Raw genomic sequence first — 21,659 nt, forward strand, 5'->3', positions numbered from 1 at the left:
TGCGAAAGCGTTTTTAGTCTCAACCTCGAGTTTGCCCGACACATTGAACAGCCGCCATGGCATCATCCGACAGCGATAGCAGCTCGAGCAGATCGACCTCGCCCGAGCTTGTGACTGAAAAAGAGAAAAAAATGACGCAAAATCTGAAGGCGCAGGAATCCAGTGAAGATGAAACCTCGGACTCAGGTTCAGACTCGGATAGCGACTCCGACGATTCTAACGAAATGAAGCCCAGCTCCAGCTCAGGCAAGAGGTGAGAGATCATCCCTATACCAGCCGTGGTAGTAACTAATCAATGCGCCCATAGGGTCGTAATCTCCGGTCCTCAGCCATACAAACCTCCCGCGGGTTTCAAGTCTGCAAAGAAGCAGGCCCCGCCATCCTCTAAAGCCACCTCCCTTCTCTCCAACCTCAGCGGCAAACAAGTCCTCCACCTCACAGCACCAGCCTCTTTGCCTTTGTCCAAGGTCAAAGAGGTATGCATGGCCAAGATCATGCAGGGTGAGCCGATCATCACCCACGAGGGTGTGAACTACGGTATTCCAGTTGAGGCTCTTTCTGAGGCGGATCCCGCTACCAAATCGCTACTTCTTTTCGACGAGAAGACACAAAAATATTGCACAGCAGCCCAGGGTGTCCCAAGTTACCACATCCAAGAAATGATCGGTCTCCCAAGCACATCGAAAAAGACCGATGCTGTAGTGGCAGAATTGCGCAAATATGTCAAGCCAGCCCGGCCGCAGCCGAAGAACATGAAGATGCGCTTCCGGCCTGTCGGAACAACCACTGCGCCTCCAGAGACTCTTGGATCTGACTCGGAATCCGAGGCTGAGGTGCCTTCATTCAAGATTCCCAGGGGAGAGGAACGGAAGAGGAAGCTTGATCACGATGAAGCTGAGGATGAAGCTCCCCAAGCAGCGGCGCTTCCTCGGAAGAAGTCAAAGAAGCACTCACAAGAAAAGGAGGAGGATGATAGTCTGAGCCGGAAGAAGTCCAAGAAGTCCCACAAGGATAAGGAGGAAAAAAAGCGGAAGAAGTCCGAAAAGGCATGATTTGGCGTTAGTGATTTTTGAAAATAGCTTTGTTTTAACGACGTCCCCAACACTATGTACAATTTACAATCTTATCTTTTACTTGGATCTGGTAGATAGCCAGCTTCAATGTGAACAATATTACATGTGTTTGGCTTTTCCATTGCCTATACTTTTTGATAGTCATAGGACTGAAGCAAGTAATATTAGTCCGACGAGATCCTCCTTGAATATCGCTCTATCCTAGGGTTTCTTTCAACGCCAAGTGACCGGCGTTTGCATCAATTAGGCATCCAATATTGAATGGCATCTAGTATCAACAGTTGCCGTACAATCCCCAGATGCTTGGCCTGGCCATATCAACTGCTTCTGGCCAAGTATATCAACAAAAGTAACCAAATCAAAGGATCCAACCAAAGTTAGAAAGATCAGAAAATAGGTTAAGAGGCACAAAGGAAGACAGAGCCTACGCATAAATGTTGTATAGAGATGATCTACATATTTTGCCTCAGGCACTGAGCTGACATAAGGCGATGGAGTCATCCATGGATAGATCACATGCATGCGGAGAGAGCCCAGGTGATGTTTCTCCCTTTGTGTATTCTAAGATTTCTATGAACGCTTGAATAGACCTGGGCTTTCCATTATTTCCATTTCCATCTTTGCAATATAGACCATGGCGCTTGGATGATTTGGAGTGTGGTTTGACAGCTTCATCCATATCCAGTGTCGAAGCTTCAAAGCGCTTATCGGCCTAGACCCTGGAATCCTGTGCGTTGTTCACCGTTCGCCCTTATCACGATCTAGCACCTGACCGAAGTTTTGATATGACAAAGTCACTTGGCGTCCAGGTTGATGTGTATTCCCATTTGACTGGTGCATACCTGATCCTCATAGTCCTATCAGCGCCGAGCTGTCACCTGGCTCGAGCTTCTGACTGCCCGACCGTTCTTAGCGATTCACCACGCCCTAGCATCGTTTACTCCCGTCCTTGACCTACATTTTGCATCGATTGTATCGTATCGGTATACCAGAGATAAAGATGAGACCGTTAAGAGATGATGCCAAACGCCGGGCAGACCGGCAGTTGAGCGCAAGTATGAAGCCTACTTCGTCCAACCGTCCATTTTCAGACCGAGTGCCAGACAGATTTAAGGATGGGGATGATGCCCAAGTTGATTTCACAGCTCCGCCGCGAGGTATGGGTTCACGGGACGGCAACGTGCATTATATGCAGCAGTCCCTCTTCTCCATGATTGCTGCCGTTGGATCCAAATCAGACTTCCATGCCCGGTTTGAGGAATCGAGTGATAGTGATGGAGAGATGGAAGAGCACCCGCGGATGGAACAAACTAGTGGAAACTCATCATCTCCGACGCCTGCGCCATCCTTGGACTTCCACCAGCCAAGCAAGAGATCGGAACCAAACCCACTTGCTCAGCAAGAAAGAGGACGTCGCCATCAAAGGGCACGATCAGACAATAAACTTTTGCAGAGACTATCCACGTTAGATTCACAAGGACAGGCAAACAAGTCATCAAACCAAAGCGACTCGATCCTCAAGGCACCCCCTCTAAGGCGAACTCGCAGTGCGACACCGCGAGCAGCCCCTGTTCTAAGTCGCATGGTTGAAGCGCAATCTCACTTTGACTTGACATCGGCAACACCATACTTGCCATCCAACCCTAACAACCCCATGGAAGACCAGCAGCAATCATCTGCGTCCGCTCTTTCTACACGATTGATGAAGATGTTTGAGTTTCCGAAGCCTGAAAAGGTTCTAGTGGAGTATGCTTGCTCATTACTCCAGAGCATGCTTCTTCAAGGCTACATGTATGTGACCGAGGGTCACATCTGCTTTTACGCCTACCTTCCAAAGAAGTCTAACGTGGCGATAAAGTCGGGGTACCTATCCAAACGTGGTCGGAAGAACCCCACATACAACCGCTATTGGTTTGCTCTGAAGGGTGATGTCCTCTCATACTACGCAGACCCCTCCAATCTCTATTTTCCTAGCGGACATGTCGATCTTCGATATGGGATCTCTGCATCTCTCGCAGAACGCAAAGACAGTGATACGAAAGACTTTCAGGTCACCACTGATCAGCGAACTTATTTATTCAGAGCAGACAGTGCTACCAGTGCAAAGGAATGGGTGAAGGCTCTCCAGAAAGTCATCTTCCGGACGCATAATGAGGGTGACAGTGTCAAAGTATCATTCCCAATAGCGAATGTTATTGACCTGGAGGAGAGCCCAATGGCCGATTTTGCGGAGACTTTCAAGATTCGAGTTCTGGACAGCAGCGAAACATATGCAATTGACGAGGTAGGTCGTGGGACGGAATGTTATCATGTTCATTGCTGATCACTTCACAGTACTTCTTCTCGTTCTTTGATTCGGGCCAGGACGCATTCAACTATATCAAAGGCCTGGTCAATGCTGCGTCGGCTACTAGCGCAACTAAAGAGCCGCAGAGCCAACACGACATCAAACATCAACCCGAATCAAATCGCACTGCCCATAAGAGACAGTCAGTCAGCAGCGTTCGAGTGTCCGATCAGAGACAGGAAGGCTCATCACGCAAGCGAAGCTCCAGTGTAGGAAATGAAAATCAAGGCTCGGCGGACTCATTTGCGGAGCAAGGGACCGGATCATCGCCGATTGTACAGTCGATGACCGACACCACTGAATCGGCCAGTCAGATACTGAACAGAAGCGATGTCTTTCAAGCACCCACTATGTACACACTGCAAAGGCGCCCATTGGATGCGGGAGAAACCATTCGACGACATTCTGATGATACGACTCCCTCTGCGTCTGCGCGGCTGGACCTGGGTGCAGCGGCAGGCTCTCCATCTGGAACACTAGGTCGCAATGAAGCCACAGAAGACACGCGATATGCCACTGGCCAATCCAATCCAATGGAATCTTCAAGACCGAGCTCGGTCACTCATCTGAACGAGCTTGTCAAAGCGGGCGTATATCCTCTCCAACGCGCTGCTGGTTTTGCAGAATACTTGAAGAGTCGGTCGAAACAGATGAGTACACTATTAGCAACAGAGTCAATGGGCTATATAGAAAAGGTCTCCGGCATGTGGATTGGTGGCCAGAAGCATTATGGAGCGCGAGAAGGGCCATTGCTTGAAGACCAGAACGTTGACCCTGAGGACAACGAAGGTGGATTCAATTATGGGGACCGCTTCCGTGCGCACTTTGCTCTTCCGTCTACTGAAAGACTGCAGGCGACTTATTACGCCTATTTGCATCGCGTCCTCCCGCTCTACGGCAAGATCTATATAAGTCAGAAGAAACTCTGCTTCCGCAGTCTGATTCCTGGTACTCGGACCAAAATGATTTTACCGCTCAAAGACATTGAGAACGTTGAAAAAGAGAAAGGCTTCCGCTTTGGATACCATGGACTTGTTGTCATCATCCGTGGGCACGAGGAGCTTTTCTTTGAGTTTAATGCCGCAGACTCACGAGATGATTGCGCAGTCACATTGCACCAAAATCTGGAGTCTGTGAAATTCCTAATGGAATCTGGCTTGCTAGCTGATGAAGAAAGAGACGAAGTTGAAGCAGCCAAGGCTGAGCATCGCATGCTCCAGGAAGCAAGAATGGACAGCCCCGAGGAACACGATGCACCTCCAACTTCTACTGAGGATTCATCAGAGATACATCCGTTCTTTGACGATCCTCGCGCTTCCATTATCAACTTCAAACCTCCCGAGCCTCTTAGAATTACCTGCCTGACCATCGGCTCCCGGGGCGATGTACAACCGTACATTGCACTTTGCAAAGGACTGCTTGCGGAGGGCCACAAACCGAAGATTGCAACCCACGCCGAGTTTGAGCCCTGGATCAGAAAACACGGAATTGACTTTGCTCCCGTTGATGGTGATCCTGCGGAGCTAATGCGAATTTGCGTGGAGAACGGGATGTTCACATATTCCTTCCTCAGAGAAGCTTCATTGAAATTCAGAGGATGGATCGATGATCTTTTGTCGTCCGCTTGGATTGGTTGTCAGGGTAGTGACCTTCTAATCGAGTCACCGAGCGCCATGGCTGGAGTTCACATTGCAGAAGCTTTAAGGATTCCGTACTTCCGCGGTTTCACCATGCCATGGACGAGAACACGGGCCTACCCTCATGCTTTCGCAGTGCCAGAGAATCGCATGGGTGGAGCATACAACTATATCACATACGTCATGTTCGACAACATCTTCTGGAAGGCCATCGCGGGGCAAGTGAACCGCTGGCGAAATAACGAGCTAGGATTGAAGGCCACAACCTTGGATAAGATGCAACAGAACAAAGTCCCGTTCCTTTATAATTACTCGCCTTCCGTGGTGGCTCCGCCTCTCGATTACCCGGACTGGATTCGCATTACCGGCTACTGGTTTTTGAATGAGGGCACAGATTGGACTCCTCCAATTGAACTATCGAGTTTCATTGCGCAAGCCAGAGCGGATGGCAAGAAGCTCGTGTATATCGGGTTCGGATCTATTGTGGTCTCGGATCCTTCTGCCCTGACACGGACTGTCATCGAATCAGTCCAGAAAGCAGATGTCCGATGCATTCTCTCGAAGGGGTGGTCTGACAGGCTTGGTGACCCGACTAGCACGAAGACTGAGATACCTCTACCACCAGAGATTCATCAGATTCAATCTGCACCCCACGACTGGCTCTTCTCTCAGATTGATGCTGCAGCCCACCACGGCGGAGCAGGAACCACCGGCGCAAGTCTACGAGCCGGCGTCCCCACCATTGTCAAGCCATTCTTCGGAGACCAATTCTTCTTCGGCTCCCGGGTGGAAGATCTAGGTGTCGGCATCTGCATGAAGAAATTGAACGTCAGTGTCTTCTCACGAGCTCTCTGGGAGACGACGCACAGCGAACGTATGATTGTAAAGGCACGGAATCTGGGCATTCAGATTCGCAATGTGAGCTATTCCCAGTCTATCTTGGCTAAGTGGATGGAGTGCTAATTTGATATTCCCTATTTAGGAAGACGGCGTGGCCACTGCAATCCAGGCTCTCTATCGCGACCTTGAATACGCTAAGACGTTGGCCCGACAAAAGTCGCTTGCCTCGTCCACCCCATTCTCTCCTACACCTACAGCTAAAACCTCCCCAGATGGAGGTGATGATGACCTTGATGATATTGAAGAATGGACCTTTGTCGGTGATGAAACTGGCTTCGACATCTCGAAGCGGATGCGTGAGCGAGCTGCGTCAGATGCCGACAGGCTAGGTTCCAACATGTTCCAATGATTTTGTTTTCCTAAGTTGATTGATTAGCATTTTGTTTTTCGTTGAGATACAGCAGCGCACTGTCGAGACTTTCCACCATCCTCAAATCCCCGTCCTGTCCACAACACAATATGTTGTACAGGCGCGGACTGGGAGATGTTCATTGTGAAGGTAGCGTCCTCAAGCTTGAGGAAGATCGGGATGATTGGGATAATTGGGTGTTCGCTTTCTTTTTTTCTTTTTCACGATTTTCTATTGCCTCACGAATCATGACATGCGTCTCTTTTCGTTTTATATGCATATGGCATTTGGTTTAGAGCTTATTCTTCTAATATCCAGTTCATTTCAATGTTTCTCTATTGCGTTATGATTTCCTTTTTTCTTGACATTTAACCTGGAAGATAATAGACCATAAATTTTTATAATATTAAATCCCTTCAAAATCAAATTCAGCCACCAGGGCGTTTATTTTTTATTTTCCTCATCACCCTTGCCATCAGCCTTATCTTTACGTCTTTCTACAACATCCCAGTTGTACACACGCGCCGTGGCAACCTCCAATGTCTGCAAAGATCGTTAGCAAAAGCCCCAATATCCAAACCCCACACCTCTCGCCGAACTAACCGTAATCTGCTCGCGCAAGAATTCCAGATCCTCCTCGCAGTTCTGCAAGCTCGACTCCGCAGCATTGAGCTTCTCATCCAGCATAGTCTCCGCCTCGCCGAGCGGATACGCCAACATGACATTCGCCCCAAGCCAGAGGTACACCTCCTCGGCATCGGCAGGTGAGATCGCAGCACGGGCGTAGAGGGTATCATTGAGTTCGAAGTTAGTCTCGAGGTCTGAGTCAGGGTTGGACTAGAACAAGTAGAGCGTCAGTGATATTCCTTTCGATTTCCAAGTTGTCCTTTTTGTCCATGGATACGTTCCGCAAATCGCTTTTTCTCTTGGATATTATGAACAGAGCCACAGGGGGAATGTTTACCTCCTTGCGCAGCTGCAAGAACCGCACCATCTCCAGCGTCTTCTTGATGTCGGGGATCTTCTCGCGCAGGCCCTGGCCGCGGCGCTGCGTGTTCACTTCCATGAACTGATACTTGGAAATCATCTCCTGGAAGGAGCGGAGGGTGGGCTCGACTTCCTCGCGGGAGGAGACATAGTCGCTGACATTGTCGATGAATGGGGCGACGGGGATCCCGCGCGGGTTGGTTTGTGTTGTTACCGTGCTGTGGAGGGGTTAGTTTTCTGCGGATGCGGGCATGGGATTGAGGTTGGGGATGCTGGAAGCTAGAAGGGGATTTGTGTAAAGATATAAAATAGGAATTGGGAATTTACCTCTTCTTTGAGTCCGCCATGATCGCGAGAATGTGTTAGAGAGAGAGGGAAGAGGAAGATGACGATGTGGGGAGGAGCTTAACTGCCACTTTTTTGTCTCCGCTTTATCTCTCCCGATGAAATGGATTCTACTTTGCCCTAATTTGTTTTTGATTCTGAATTGGTTCTGAATTGATATTCAAATGGTCCTCCTTTACACGACAGAGCGCATCCTCGCCGCGTTCGAAGCTATTCCAGCTTCGCGCCTCGAGGAGCTAGACCTGCCTACCACACTCGAAGCACAAGGTCCAATAGCCCACGAGCAACTGATCAGACTCGCCAGATACCTCCAAACCGACCCAGAATATGAAGATCATGCCTCTCACACCCCGACAGTCCTCAGCTCCCTACTCCGCGGCACGAAAGTCTACGTTCCTCCGCCGCCAAAGAAGCCAGAGCCCGTACGTGGTCTATACACAACCCCATCCGACCCCATCCCTTTCTTTCCACATAAAACCCCATACCAAACCAGATCAGATCTAACAGGGAGAAATAATCCAGAGCGCCGAATATCTCGCCTCAAAAGCCCGCCTCCTCGCCGCAACAGAACAAGAATCCTACAACCGCCTCCTAAACCCAAACTACAGACCAAACGCCGACCACGCGGATCCGCACACATCGCCGTACACAAGCGACGGCCACGTAGAAGAAGACACCCTGACGATCTCGCTTGTTTCTAGCGTCTTCATCTCAGTGATTGTGACCGGGTTCGCCGTGTACGCTGCGCTCACTCGGTTCCCGACGCCGGCGATCCTGGCGAGCGAGGCGGCTAAGGTTCTTCTTGGGCTGTTTGCGGCGCTGAGTGTTGCTGTTGCGGAGGCGTTTTTGTATTGGACGTATATTGAGAAAGTGGATCGGGCGAGGGTTAAGGAGAGGGCGCTTAGGGAGAGGAAGGTTGTTATTGGGGCTGTTGGGGAGGTGGATGAAGCTGATGAGGGTGTTGAGATTGGGACGGAGAAGGAGGAGATTTGGGGGAAGGGGGTTAATGGGGGTGTTAGGAGGAGGGTTAGGGAGAAGTGGGAGAAGGGGAGGGATGGGGAGGATGTGAGTCTTTGATATGTATTTGTATGGTATTCTCGAGGTTAAGGATAATGACAATATTAATGTACTTTTATGTGCTAACATGTTCAAAAGACTTGGATAGATTCAATTGCTTTTGGTATTCTATCCCTAAAGCTACAATGCGCTGTCATTAATGTAACGGGTATGGATGCTGTGCGATCATTAGTGCTCATCAGAGGGTTCGATCTCACAGGTCGAGATCGAGATGTAAAGTGGCAGAAATATAGAAAAGACAGCAAGGCGCACTGCCGAGATGTCAACTTGTCCCAAGCGTGGACAAAAGAAAGAAGAAGAGAGGGAATATCTCAAACCCGTTTCTCAAGAAGCAGCTTTCCGTGCGGCGATTGGCTATCGAAGCCCTGTTCACGGCTGAAGATACGCTCACCACGCAACCAGGTCTCGCGGACCATACCGCGCAGAGTACGACCCTGGTAGGGGGAGCACTTGTTGCGGAAAAGCATAGTGCTCGGCTCGACAGTCCACTCGGCAGAGTCATCGAAAACACAAATGTCACCATCGAAGCCGACAACCAGGTCACCCTTTTGCGACTGCAAGCCAACCTGGGCAGCAGTATTGGCACAGCAGAGACGAACGACGTCCTGGAGGGCGTTCTTGGTGTTCTCATCTTCTGGCGAAGAGGTCAGGCCCTTGCGGCGGCTGAGGTCTGTCCAAAGGATAGGCAGACCTAGTCCGACGGAAGAAATGCCGCCCCAGGCAGAGAAGAAGTCACCAGTCTTCTCGTCCTTGCTGCCGGCGCAGTGGCCAGGGACATCGGCTGGGAGCATCTTCAGGTCTGGTGTGCAGGGGGAGTGATCGGAGACGACAGTCTTGATGACGCCATCAGCGGTATGCTTCTCCAACTCTTCCCACAGACTATCTTGGTTGAGCTTTGAGCGGATGGGCGGGCAGCACTTGTGGCGGGTGTCGCCGTCGCGTACTTCCTCGGCTGCCAGGGACAGATAGTGGAAGCAGGTCTCGGCTGTGATATTGACACCATTGGCGCGGGCTTCTCGCAACAAGGGAATAGCTTCCATTGCAGAAAGGTGAACGATGTGCAAGGGGAGGTTGGGAGCAAGATGAGCCAAAGACAGAATACTTTCGATGGCGCAGGTCTCGAATGAGGAGGGTCTCGAGGCTAGGAAAGTCGCATATGCCTCGAGGGGACCGACAGGAGCGGCAGGTGCATCAGATGTCTGAACCTCGTCACCCACAGATGCGGTAATGGGAGGCACCATCTCGGCGTGGAACATGAGAGTTGTAGGCTCATCGGCCAGCTCGGCCATGACCTTCTTAATATCCTCTGTGCCAACAGCAGGGAACTCATCAACCTATTAAAGAAAGTTAATACTAATTAGATTCACAATGCTGATGTCATTCACTTACACCACTGTCAATCAAGAAACCCTTGAAGCCGCGGACACCCTCCTGGACAAGGGCCTTGAGCTCTCCCGCATTGCCGGGGATGATACCGCCATAGAAACCGACATCAACCCAGCACTGGCCCTGGGCAGCCTTGATCTTCTCTTTCAATCCGTTTACAGTGGTAGTGGGCGGGATGGCATTGAGAGGCATGTCAATGACGGTGGTCACACCACCAAAGGCAGCGGCTTGAGTGCCTGTGTAGAAGCCCTCCCATTCCGTGCGGCCGGGCTCGTTCAAATGAACGTGCGCATCGACTAAGCCGGGCAGCAGGACATGAGGCGAGTAGTCGGTATAGGGAGTATCCACAGGGAAGGCGGATGCTTGAATCACGGAATCGAAGACGGCGATGATCTTACCGGTTACCCGTGAGATCACCACAGTGGCAGAAGTCAAACGGCCGGAGATAATGGCGCGCGATGAAGCCACAACGGTAATAGAGATGTCAGCCATGCTTGAATCTTCCAGACTTGAGAAGAGGAATATAAGAATGTTCAGATAAGAAAGATAAGAAGGGGGCAAAAATCTCCAAGATAAGGGGATTGGGGAAGATATAAATACGCCTGAAAAGAAAAGTCTGGGCCTTGGGGTAAAATTGGGATTTCACTCATAATATCCCAGGGAATATCCAGAGTATATCCACAGGCCCACTGCCGATATTATTCCAGAGCCCGACGGTGTTGCGATTACTCAACTGGCCAACCGTCCCAGATAGTCACGGCCATATTGGGGATTGGAGGGAGACAATGCCCTTTCTCCAGGATATCTCTAACAAGTTAACACGAGTATAGCATGTCGATTTTGCATTCAATAAGGCCATCGGGCATCTCCGAAATGCGGGCAATTCCAAACGCTTATCAACGGCCCGCTTTATCGGATTACTCGATCGAAACTGTCTCGTCTTGTTCTTCTTACTCGATCGAAACTACTTTCAGAGGAACTACTCGCGGAAAGGAGAATGCTGTCTCGTGACCATGGCCCTGTTTTGCCGAGAGGATTTCATTTCACCATTGCATATCCCGGTGGGAAGGAGAATACTGAAGAGAATGAGGTTGAAAGGAATGGGAATATTGAAGAGCACAAAGATAATGCAGAAGAGAATAGGTAAGCGAACAGCTCTGGTCTGTCTGTCTCCCCAAACCTTCAGGGAATCGTTCTTCCAAGACGGATGCCTGCTTGTATTTCACCCATCACTGGTCCGTGGTCAGACAGTGTAATCCACCCAGATGCTTAATGTGATGTTCCGATGTAGATACTTAATAATACATTATGTTAACGCTCTTTCTAATATAAGCCGGTCAGGGCTGAGATCTTGGTGCTTTGATTAATCTACCTACATGTATCTACGTCGCATACAGCTTTCCTTCTGTAGTGCTCGCCCTGATCGACTTTCGATGTCTTACATAATCATTAAAACTGCTCGTGATCACCTGGTTATTATGTAAGCCAAATGACTTGCCTGCTGAACGTCATCTGAGCATTAAAGCCCTGGAGTTAGTCAGAAGTCTACTCAGAGGACCTTCTTTCTATATTTTGGATTCAAGGCTGGCGGATCAGGAAAAACTCCAGTAGAAATGGCATGTCCTCAATGGAAGGACGACGATCAATCATAAGTAGTCTCGGGACTCTGGCTAGCAATGAAGTATATAAAGAACGGGCAACAAGCTACAAGCTACTGTATTTAAAACGTGGTTGAAGCAACAGGGGAACCGCTCTGTCCTGGCTGGACGACCATCCAGGACTACGGGGACATATGACCCTTGGCCATATACACCAGGGTCGCAGCATCTAGCGCGGTGTTGATCCGCTGCAGGATATCCTCGACCTCCTCCAGACCCACGGAGAACCGGATGATGGTATCATTCGTGCCATTGGCAGACACCTGTTTCTTACTGGTCTGCCCCGTCATCTGCATATAGGGCGACGCAATGCAGACATCCGCACCAAACGAGAGCCCCTTATAGACGTGTAAGTGGTCAAAGAAGACAGAAGAGCTTGCGACGTCGGCGAAATCCATTGTGAAGACGCCCCCATACCCTGAGCGAGGCCTTTCAGACCAGCGAGGACGCATCTGACGCTCGTAGTATGGACGGGATGAGCACACGGATGGGTAGAAAATATGCGTTAGCGGGCTCGCGGGATCCGAGACGAGAGGCAAAAGCTGGGTGACAAGGTATTGCGTGGTATCATTGATTCGAGCCATGCGAGCTAAGAAATCCCGGCTATTGAATTCTAGCTGGATCGCATCTTCGACGAAGAGGCTGTTCTCGTACGTGGCGGACATCTGTTTCTGCAGAGCGGCGTAGTGAGTCGAATTGGGATTCAGAATCGCACTGTACGCGTGAAGATGAGAGCATCAGTCCCCGTGTCCGTCGGTTCGTGTCAAGACCCTTGACTTACCTTCTTGCCATTAAATGGGCATACCCGCTGAAGTATTTAGACAGGGAGGTGACGACAATATCCGCCACTTCCAACAGATCGACGTTGGCGAAGCTGGCGACGCTATCGTCCACTACGACAAGAATTTCATGTTGATCCGCCAGCCGGCGTAAGCGCTGTAAATCGACTGTCTGCAGTATTGGGTTGCTAGGACATTCACTTCAGTCGTCTGCAGAGGATCTATCCCCGCGCGAGCATCCTCTGATCCAAGCTCCAGCTGGGCAGTAAGATGATTCAAGTCAGCCTCCGTTCCTAGGTTATAGGACCTTAACCCTGGCCCTTTCGTTTGCAGGATCCTGAGGGTCGGCTCATACAGGAGGCCAGCATTCACGGACTCCCCGTTTCGCCAGTCCAAAATGGACTGATGCACGTGGAAGATGGCCGCCATTCCGGAGGCATATAAGAAGACATCGGAGGCAGCGACCTGCTTAGTGATCCGCGGCTCAGCCGCCCGGTGCTGCACATAACCTGCAATCCTAGAACAGAGTTCCTCGTACACAGGATTAGAGTCGGGAAGGATGCCCCGTATGGTGGTGGTATGAACAGTCAATGCGTGGATCCGAGGTCCAGAGTCGTCCTTCAGACATTGCTGTGCCAACCGCGATGATATCCCTGGCCCCGCGCGTTGCCAAAACGCATGAGCATTCTGAGACGCCGCACTGGGGTAGAGGATGGCATAAAGGAATGACCCAGACGAGCGAGTGTGGTGACCACAACACACTGAGCTACTGAAGTCCACCCAGTACACCCGAATCGAATCAGCGACGGTTGGCTGATCCTTAGCCTGCGAGAGCAGGAGAATATAGTCCTTGCAGGAGAGCGCTGCCTGGGCACCGGAGAACAGTAGAAGTGAAGAATGGGTGCAATCTATATCGTCGTGAACCTTGGCCAGAATCTTGGAACTGAGCTTGAACCAAATATCGTCATCATCAGCCCGGGGGAGCCCAGCTAAACGGGATCAGAGAAAGCTAAGGGCCTTACCAGACAGATATCAGGGTGCACAACGGACCTTGGATAACCATTGTTCATCTGCGCCTTTCCCTGCCCAAAAGCCACCATGTCAGCCCATGTTGGGATTTGAACCAACAGACTGTTTGAACGACCAAGATATGGCTCTCCCAGCTGGTGCTCCTGTGGTACTGTCATCTAGGCGAGGGCAATATGATCTGCTCAGTCCAGTTGACAGCGAGCAAAATGTGGACTGTCGGTTGTTGGGAACGCCAACTAGCTCCATGAGAGATCTTCATAAGACGAGGTGACAGATATGTATCGTAACCAAGCTAATTGTCCGTCGCATACCAGGGTACCTCGCCCTTACTGCTAGATATCTGATCCCGACATAATGCAGTACAGTGAAACCACATGTGCACTTTAGAACGAGGATAACGAATACCTGAGTTTTACAGATACCGGTCAATTAATCCATGCGACCTTCCTTATGGAGTAGTATTTGTTGAGATACATTGACGATCCCGTTATTATGCACGATACATTACAGCACCTCCAATATCACATTGTCAGATATGACGGTGGCTACCTGAATCACTGCTGATCCCATTTCCCCCTTTACTTGTTGGATGTCATACACAATTCCTTCCTCAATGTCCAGTTGCACTTTATCAGTCTTTCCTGGTATACTTCTATTTTTCAGGTTTCTCTCGAAGTGAATGTTAGTTATAGCTAAGGCTTACTGTAGCAGTCTTACAGGAATGGATCTACAGTGGAATGTCCCGAGCATAGACCGGATTCCGGGAGACTGTTACACTGCACAGGATACTCGTAGAAGGAGTTACTCTGTCGTACTGGGGTTTGAAGAATCCATTGGCATGAGTATGGTGGTGACATTCAAGATAGACATTACTATCTCATCCAAGTCTACTACTATACGACCCCCAAACATGCAACGCAACAGTACATTTCCAATCTGAAAGCCCCCAGATAGGGTAGCTCAGAACACACATAGAAGATGCAGGGGATACTCCTATACTTCTGCCACAGGCGGCGCATGGGCCTTTTCTTCTATCGTAGGCGGCACAGGGGTATCGCTGTCGGGCGCCTCCTCCTCTCCCGCGTCCTTCCTATCCGGGACTTGCTTCCCCTGTATAGAGGCCGATCCAAGAAGCGACAGAGCGCACATGGCGACGCCGACGTAAAATGTCTGCATGACCGTCTTGCGGTACACCCTGAGGACTGACTCCAAAAGTTCCGACGGGACGCGATCCCACAGTAGTGTCGCCCCTTCTCCAACGAGGGAGTCCACGGACGGGGCGCTGCTACGCAAATTTTCCAACAGCCGATTGTGGAAAACAGTCTGCCCAATGATCAGAGCTATCGAGCTGGACAGCATTTGCAGAAAGCAGAGCGTTGCAATGGCCATGATTACATTGCCCGGAGCGCAAACCACGGACGGGTCGACCAGTGCATTCTGGGCTCCAAGCTAGATGCCGAAACTCAGTACCACCTGAGACCCCAGGATGTCTGCGAGGCTGGAGGACGGATGCAGCGAGCTCAGTAAGCTGGCTCCGGCTACGGACATCAGTGAGGACATGATCAGAAGTGCGTATAGTATCCGATGACGGTGACCTTTGGGATGCAATCACCATGCCCAACTGGGTGGGTAAGATTGATAGGCCAGACTTGGAGGCAGAAAACCCCTTGATGGCTTGCCCTGTTGATTCTTTCTATGAAAAGGCAGGGTACTTATACCCTGGTGTCTAGCAAACAATCAGTCTGCAAGCAAACAATGAGAGATGAGATCATCCAACATATGATACCTACATTTCCTAGTACTAGATTCCACAATATATTGCCTTGTTCCCCGAAAGGTATTGTTAGCTATAAACTATAGAATACCTATTGAAAGCATAACTTCTATATCGATTTTCTATATATAACCAGTGATAGAGAATGATTAATGCGATAGGGTAAACGTACGAATAGGTTGCTAGGGGCCCAAAGAGATATTCCTACGTAATAATAGTCACCAGCTCTATATAACTTGGGCATGCACTGGTTCTGCACTTTAGTGGTGATCACTCCGTTTTTTGAGATTATTAGAAAATAATCGGTAACCCAGTGTGGTATTCCCATACTATTCTACCCAAAACTGGTGACACTAGTTACGGGACACCGTATATGTACTTTTTATTCCCATTATCAAACTACATGTAGGGACTGAGCCCATGCTGACACTTACATATCCTGTGCCTGAGCGCTTTCATATAGCAGCATCCCAGATAGGAAAGGCAGACATTATTCGGTCTACCATGTACATATGCATAGGTGCATACAGTGAAATTGACCGGGAAAATTAGCATAAAAAGTTTCATTCATTCGCTATCTCGGTAGATGGTGATAGTGCCCTCCTTTTTTTGTGCTTTTCTGTGTTTTCTGGTGAAATGATCTCAAGTAGGGAGGGAAGAACAACAATCTGCGCGCGAGAAAAGAGAATAAAAGTAAAATCAAAATCAAAATCAAAATCAACCGGTAGAAACACCGGGAAATACAAACCGAGACAACCCATCCCTAGATAAACCCAACGCGCATTGTGGCTTCATAAGGAAGCAGGGCACACTTGAAGTATTTGATCCTCTCCAATCTCTTCTCGGATATCCTGCAGATCACTGAGATCAAACGGGCCAGTCTGGCCTCTGATGACATCGGCATAGGCACCTTCCGGAATCGGAGCGTCAGGAGCCGTGACAGGAAGAGCATCAGGAACCTCGGCAGGGACAATGTCGGGAAGAGCGTCACGAAGCGAGGAAGGAACCGCCGAAGGAGACGGGTCAGCAGGACCAGGGACAAGATCAGAAAGATCATCATATTCGTCGTTCTTCTCAACTTTGTCACCTTCCGAACTCTCACTTTCGTCGTAAGTGTCATCATTGTCGCCGTGTTTCGACTTGTCATTTGAAAAGCTAGCCATCTCATCGGTGTACTTGTCCTTAAAAAAGGTCACCATCTTATCGGTAAATATGACACCAGTCAGGAGCTTTTTGAAGTGGTTCAGGGTCGCTAGGTCGTGCCCTTCAAGCTTGCCGCCAGTGAGCTCAATGTCGTCGCTCAGTGAAGCGGGAACAACTTCGTTGTCGGGATCAATCTTGCCAGGCACCACATCAAATTTCTCCATCGCCGCTGGGCATTCATGCATGATATTCATCCACGTCAAGATGTGTGCCATACCACGAGTGACCATGCAAGACGACTTGGTGCTTTCACCGGACGAGTACGTGTTGCAACCACCATGAAGGAGTTCAAGACCAGGCACACGTGTGCCAACCGGCTTATCAGAAACAGCCCAGCCACGGCAGCGGTACTTCATGAACCAGGAGAAAGACTTTGGATCCTTCAGATCACCAATCTTGGTCTCGGTCTTAGCAATAGTCTCGGGGTTGATGAGGGACAGGGAGGAGATGTTGGGCGACCAGAAACTCCCTAGCGGCCATGTCAGTAAGCAATTCCCATTTATATTATTCAGTCAGAAACTTACATTGGCTCTTCAGGTATGTAATAGCAGCATGGCCGCCTTCAGACAGGCCAATGACGTCGATTTTGGCATCGACTTGGAAGTTGTTGCGAATCAAGAGTCCCTCGAAGATGTTCCGGACGTGCTCAACGATGCCGCCTTTGTCGAGCATGTTACGAGGACTCAGTGGACGTTCGCGGTCCATACCAGAGGCGCTGTGGTGACCATGATAACTGTCTTCGGTCATCGCGTACCAACCTGAATTGTACCAGATCTTTTGGCCGGCGTTCGCAAGGATGAGGGCATTGGGTGAATCTTGGGCATTCTCACCAAGCAGAGCCTTTGCAAAGCCAAGGATCGAACCGAAAGAAACGCCCTCGTCGCAAACGTCACGGTACGAGAAGATACCCAGGTCTTCGATTATCTCGCCACAGAAGACAACGACTCGAGGCGCAGTGTCAACGTTGCCCGACACGAGGATGGGTACCTGGCGCTTGCTGCCCTTGGGCACCTTCATAAAGTGCATGCCCATTCCCAGGAGCCGGTCAATGATGATGGTACGGATCGCCTCTGTGAAGTTGTTAGCGCGAGATGATTCATCAAAACCATTGTCTATGGAAATCGATCTGAGGGCTAACTAACTATGCAAGGCCTCAATGTGAGCCTTATTGATACGCGCACTCCGGTTAATCTTGAATCGCGGGCCCTGGTCCGGGGCACCGACGTAGCGAATCCTGTCATCGTCGGTGATGACAAACCTGTGTCATTCAATCGACTGTTAGCCTCCAAGGCTGGGAATGTCACGTTGGATATGAAAAGCTTACCCAAGCTCCAGCAGCTCTTCAGCGAAGACCACGTCATCAGGGAGAAGATCTCCCAGAATAGTGTTCATTGTTGCGATACTTCAAGTCAATGTGTGAGATTGATTTGAAAAGAAAGTCAAAGCAACAAGAGGGGAAGATGAGTGATGGTTGAAGGTAAGGGAGAGAGGGAAAGAAAAAGAGAAGAAGGAGAGAAGGAGAGAGGGGACTATCAAGCACGCAGAAACTGGAAGGCGCCGCGCTTTTTCAACGCGATGTCGACGGGGCAACAGTCAACGACGACGTGGTTATGGCAGGCATCGACGAGCTTCCCATTGGCTCAGTGACCGCGGGTGATGCGATTGCCAACGGACTACGCCAATGTACCTTGCCCTGATATTGAGGATCTATGAGTTGAAACTTCGATCTACGCCGCTAAGATGATATGACCGGGAAAAGTATCACTCAAACCAACAAGGCTGATCTGCGATTGGCCGGCATAGTGGAAGCAAACAACCCAATTGACATGATCTCAACAAAGAAAGCTTGATCTCACAACACCAGCAAACGAGGATCAGGGCCAAAGCAATGCTTGAGCTTGTCAACAAGTCAATGCCGACAAGCCGAGAGTAGCGGAGGAGTCAGAACGACAAAGAAAAGTTTGATTTCTTTGTAAGAATTGCATATACTGTACATACTTCCACCCAATGGAAGTAAAGAAGAAAACGCCATCGTGCAAACAATTCAACCAGAGCTCTCCATATACCACAGAGTGCCGGCAACAATATCATACAATTACCAGCTGGCCTTTCTCACACCGGGAAGTTCACCAGCGAGGGCCTGCATACGGAATTGGTACTGGAGAAGACAGTGTGTTAGCGAAATGATATCAAAAGCCCCGGACAAGATGCGGCCATTGATCGGAGGTTTCCACTCACTCTGTTGATTCTGAAATCGCGGAACACACTGCGGGCAGTGCCTGATGCGACACAACGGTTCTTGATCTGAGTGGGGCGAGTGTAGGCGTGCATCTGCGACAATTGGAGCTGAGCCTGCGCGCGAACTCGGCCAGACAGAGAGGTGTTGCGGATCATGTAGCGGAGAGCTTGGCTGCAAATGAAGACAGAGTCAGCATTTGTGTTTCAATTCCCAGCAAGGATTTCCCAGCCCGGGATATCCATCCTCGGTCAAGCTAGATCATATAGGAGAAGGTTTGGGTTCGTACCGTTCGGGCTCGGTCTGCTCGAAGGCCATGCGCTTGTTGTTGTCCCGAATCAAACGGGTGTTGACGAATCCAGAGAGGTCCAGCTTCTTGGGCCGGAAAAGGCCTGCCATTTTGGTCATTTTGGCGTGTTTAATTGGGGGGTATTGCGGAGTTGAGGTCGGAAAATGACTGAGCTTCGGCCAGGCGGAGTTGGCGAAAACTGGATGCCCGATCGGGTTTAGCGTGCTTTGATGCAAGATTTCACGCTGAGCGGCATCAAAGGCCTATGTTACTGCTAGTATTTTGATGGATAGCTGTTACAATTAAAATGAAACAACACATCGAAAATAAGGGGTAATTTTAACTGATTGCACGGTCGGAAAGGAAGTAGAAAGCTAGCCCTACGTGACATAGCGTGGCATGGAGCAGATGTGAAGTATAGAGTCCACAAACCCTATAGCTTTACCCATAATACAACATACTTCGGAATATTCGGCTTAAGTTACTTTTCCTCTTCTGACCGATGGGATATTATCCAGCAGAAGGGACACTACAGAAGGAAAAAGCGACTTGCTCAGAATGGTACTGGTACAGCTTGTGAATTGACCCAAGTCACCCCCATCGAGGTGGGTATATGTAGTCTATATGCTTGGACAGGGGAAAACTGCCTGCATCGTAATCACAAAAAGTGCAAGCCGGCCATTGATGACCAGGGCCATCTCCGTCCACCCACACATCGCGACGGTTCGTCCCGCTCCTCTTCAACGAACAAATGGGATCTCAAAATGCATTCATTCTCGACCCCATTTAGTGGTCAGCCTTGCCAGCGGGCTTAGCGTTAGGGTTGCGGGGGTCGCTCTTGTACTGGGCGGCTGTACGGATTTGAAGGTTAGTTGTTTATGCTCGTAGACGGTCATCGGAGTGTCGTTTCGTGGATATTGTCGCATGTGACCCAAAAAATAGTCGATGATTTATGTGTAGCTGCGCGGAGTGGACTCACTGTTGGACAGAGCGTTCTGGAGAGAGTTGACGCCGTAGAGCACAATGAGGCCTGGAGAGGAGAATCGTTAGAGTAATGTTCCATTAACAACCGCTTCGAAGGTGCGGCATTCCGAATGACAATCCATGCGTTCTGGATTATCAGGGGATTTCGGGATCTAAAGGGTATGCGTACCGGCAGCGAAGAAGGGAGCCATAGGCTTGGCTGGAAGTGAACATATGCGTCAGTCATTGGTCCTCATATCGTTCTCCCACAAGTCGTAATCGAGGTGCACAAAACACGTACCCAGAGCGCCGGGGAACTTCTTTCCGAGGAGAGACATTGTGACAGGTGAATCGAATGCGGGGAGAATTCGGTATTCGGGAAGATGGTGAGGCAGGAGACGGAAGAGGAGAAGTGAGGTTTGGGAGGTTTGCCCGGTCCCGAGACCACGCCGCCTTAAAGGCGGTGTCATGCCGCTTTTATCGCCCGATCTATCCCGACCGTAAACAATCATCTCCAAATCAAGCTCCAAATCACACACTATGGCGTCTTCATTGTCTTCCTCAGTTACCTCGTTACAGTCCTCTCTCCAGATTTTGGACAACTCTATATCAATCCTCGATTCAGGCGTGAGCGATTACCCTCGTCTATGTAAAGTCCTCCAGACGACGCGAGTATGTTCTTCCAAAGTTTCATTCCTAAACGAATTGAGAAGCTATGAATCTAACCATTTATCTTTGAATAGCACTTTGAGCTCCTCCCTGAGCCTACATTGCGCGAAGCGCAGCAGTCTCTCCTTGACGAAATCACCCCCAGCATCGCCCACCTCCTCACACTATCATCGAATCACGTTGAAAAGCTCGCGCGCCGCGAACAAGGCCTCAAGGCGAAATGCGACCTGCAAGAAGGTCGACTATCGTCCACTCCGGAGAGCCGGTCATCAGCTACTCTCAGCCAACCTCAGAGCAGCTCACTGCGGGGTCGCATGGCGGGGCCAGGCCCTGGCTCGTCGGGTAATGCAGCAGCAGCCAAGGCAGCAGAGCTGAGGAGACTCGTGCAGAAGAAAGAGCGGCTCAAGTTTGCAGTTGATCGATTGGAATTGCAGAGTACGCAGAAGCAAAGACAATTGCGAAAGAGTATGGCTGCGCAGTGAATGTGGCGGTGTCACTTTGCGAGATATGAATATCTGCTATTACGAAAAACGACTGGCCTGAGGAGAATTTGGCTCCAACGTGACCTTTGTCTGATTTCTATCCACGTCGTTCTCGACTGTGTGCTTCGCCAACTCTGGCTAGAAAAACACCAAGTCGAAGCCACCGACGGTCTTTCCCAGAACACCAATGCCTCTCACGCCCGGTGCATTCTAAAAAGCCCCGAGTTCATTGCAGGGCTCCAATGAGGAAATGCCTCCAATGAATATCGGCGCTTCTCGGGCCTGGTACAGTCCCCACAGGTCGTGACAAGACCATGCTTCATCACAACCGACTTAGCGGGATCCCCAACGGCCTCCACCAAGACCATCTCATTGGAGAAAGGATGGATGAACTCGAGCCAAAAATGACCCCTTGGATACTGTATCAATCAATTGAATACATATCAAACATTGATTAGAGTGAAGATGCTATATTT

General features: G+C 49.9%; 11 protein-coding genes across 11 annotated transcripts; 4 read left to right on the forward strand and 7 right to left on the reverse strand.

Annotated features, from left to right (window-relative positions):
• Positions 1 to 56: 56 nt before the first annotated feature.
• N7517_002323 (DNA-directed RNA polymerase I subunit RPA34) lies at positions 57 to 1,052 on the forward strand (the record flags this gene model as incomplete). Its single annotated transcript, XM_056720053.1, has 2 exons — positions 57 to 253; positions 308 to 1,052. 2 exons carry the CDS (start codon positions 57 to 59, stop codon positions 1,050 to 1,052), a joined length of 942 nt encoding a protein of 313 aa, XP_056584188.1.
• A 1,021-nt stretch (positions 1,053 to 2,073) lies between these two features.
• On the forward strand, positions 2,074 to 6,306 carry atg26 (uncharacterized protein; the record flags this gene model as incomplete). The annotated part of the gene is made up of 3 exons (XM_056720054.1): positions 2,074 to 3,357; positions 3,408 to 5,975; positions 6,040 to 6,306. The coding sequence occupies 3 exons, from the start codon at positions 2,074 to 2,076 to the stop codon at positions 6,304 to 6,306; spliced, it is 4,119 nt and encodes a 1,372-aa protein (XP_056584189.1).
• A 444-nt stretch (positions 6,307 to 6,750) lies between these two features.
• On the reverse strand, positions 6,751 to 7,640 carry N7517_002325 (tubulin-binding prefolding complex subunit PAC10; the record flags this gene model as incomplete). The annotated part of the gene is made up of 4 exons (XM_056720055.1): positions 6,751 to 6,849; positions 6,910 to 7,143; positions 7,271 to 7,511; positions 7,621 to 7,640. The coding sequence occupies 4 exons, from the start codon at positions 7,638 to 7,640 to the stop codon at positions 6,751 to 6,753; spliced, it is 594 nt and encodes a 197-aa protein (XP_056584190.1).
• A 162-nt stretch (positions 7,641 to 7,802) lies between these two features.
• Positions 7,803 to 8,715, forward strand: N7517_002326 (TMEM199/VMA12 family protein; the record flags this gene model as incomplete). The annotated part of the gene is made up of 2 exons (XM_056720056.1): positions 7,803 to 8,060; positions 8,161 to 8,715. The coding sequence occupies 2 exons, from the start codon at positions 7,803 to 7,805 to the stop codon at positions 8,713 to 8,715; spliced, it is 813 nt and encodes a 270-aa protein (XP_056584191.1).
• Positions 8,716 to 9,026: 311 nt separating this feature from the next.
• Positions 9,027 to 10,593, reverse strand: N7517_002327 (allantoinase alX; the record flags this gene model as incomplete). The annotated part of the gene is made up of 2 exons (XM_056720057.1): positions 9,027 to 10,049; positions 10,105 to 10,593. The coding sequence occupies 2 exons, from the start codon at positions 10,591 to 10,593 to the stop codon at positions 9,027 to 9,029; spliced, it is 1,512 nt and encodes a 503-aa protein (XP_056584192.1).
• Positions 10,594 to 11,881: 1,288 nt separating this feature from the next.
• N7517_002328 (uncharacterized protein) lies at positions 11,882 to 13,725 on the reverse strand (the record flags this gene model as incomplete). The annotated part of the gene is made up of 4 exons (XM_056720058.1): positions 11,882 to 12,473; positions 12,541 to 12,710; positions 12,740 to 13,486; positions 13,561 to 13,725. 4 exons carry the CDS (start codon positions 13,723 to 13,725, stop codon positions 11,882 to 11,884), a joined length of 1,674 nt encoding a protein of 557 aa, XP_056584193.1.
• Positions 13,726 to 14,560: 835 nt separating this feature from the next.
• On the reverse strand, positions 14,561 to 14,956 carry N7517_002329 (efflux pump antibiotic resistance protein; the record flags this gene model as incomplete). Its single annotated transcript, XM_056720059.1, has 1 exon — positions 14,561 to 14,956. One exon carries the CDS (start codon positions 14,954 to 14,956, stop codon positions 14,561 to 14,563), a length of 396 nt encoding a protein of 131 aa, XP_056584194.1.
• Positions 14,957 to 16,132: 1,176 nt separating this feature from the next.
• N7517_002330 (uncharacterized protein) lies at positions 16,133 to 17,936 on the reverse strand (the record flags this gene model as incomplete). Its single annotated transcript, XM_056720060.1, has 4 exons — positions 16,133 to 17,013; positions 17,069 to 17,614; positions 17,687 to 17,802; positions 17,869 to 17,936. The coding sequence occupies 4 exons, from the start codon at positions 17,934 to 17,936 to the stop codon at positions 16,133 to 16,135; spliced, it is 1,611 nt and encodes a 536-aa protein (XP_056584195.1).
• Positions 17,937 to 18,639: 703 nt separating this feature from the next.
• N7517_002331 (mitochondrial 37S ribosomal protein uS14m) lies at positions 18,640 to 19,188 on the reverse strand (the record flags this gene model as incomplete). The annotated part of the gene is made up of 3 exons (XM_056720061.1): positions 18,640 to 18,702; positions 18,783 to 18,954; positions 19,070 to 19,188. The coding sequence occupies 3 exons, from the start codon at positions 19,186 to 19,188 to the stop codon at positions 18,640 to 18,642; spliced, it is 354 nt and encodes a 117-aa protein (XP_056584196.1).
• A 667-nt stretch (positions 19,189 to 19,855) lies between these two features.
• Positions 19,856 to 20,502, reverse strand: N7517_002332 (F1F0 ATP synthase subunit i; the record flags this gene model as incomplete). The annotated part of the gene is made up of 4 exons (XM_056720062.1): positions 19,856 to 19,920; positions 20,049 to 20,099; positions 20,223 to 20,252; positions 20,334 to 20,502. 4 exons carry the CDS (start codon positions 20,500 to 20,502, stop codon positions 19,856 to 19,858), a joined length of 315 nt encoding a protein of 104 aa, XP_056584197.1.
• A 70-nt stretch (positions 20,503 to 20,572) lies between these two features.
• N7517_002333 (DASH complex subunit SPC19) lies at positions 20,573 to 21,183 on the forward strand (the record flags this gene model as incomplete). The annotated part of the gene is made up of 2 exons (XM_056720063.1): positions 20,573 to 20,704; positions 20,776 to 21,183. 2 exons carry the CDS (start codon positions 20,573 to 20,575, stop codon positions 21,181 to 21,183), a joined length of 540 nt encoding a protein of 179 aa, XP_056584198.1.
• Positions 21,184 to 21,659: the final 476 nt, after the last annotated feature.

Source organism: Penicillium concentricum (assembly GCF_028827145.1).
Source record: "Penicillium concentricum strain IBT 3081 chromosome Unknown utg000001l_segment0_segment0, whole genome shotgun sequence".
In the NCBI taxonomy this organism is placed as follows: Eukaryota; Fungi; Ascomycota; class Eurotiomycetes; order Eurotiales; family Aspergillaceae; genus Penicillium; species Penicillium concentricum.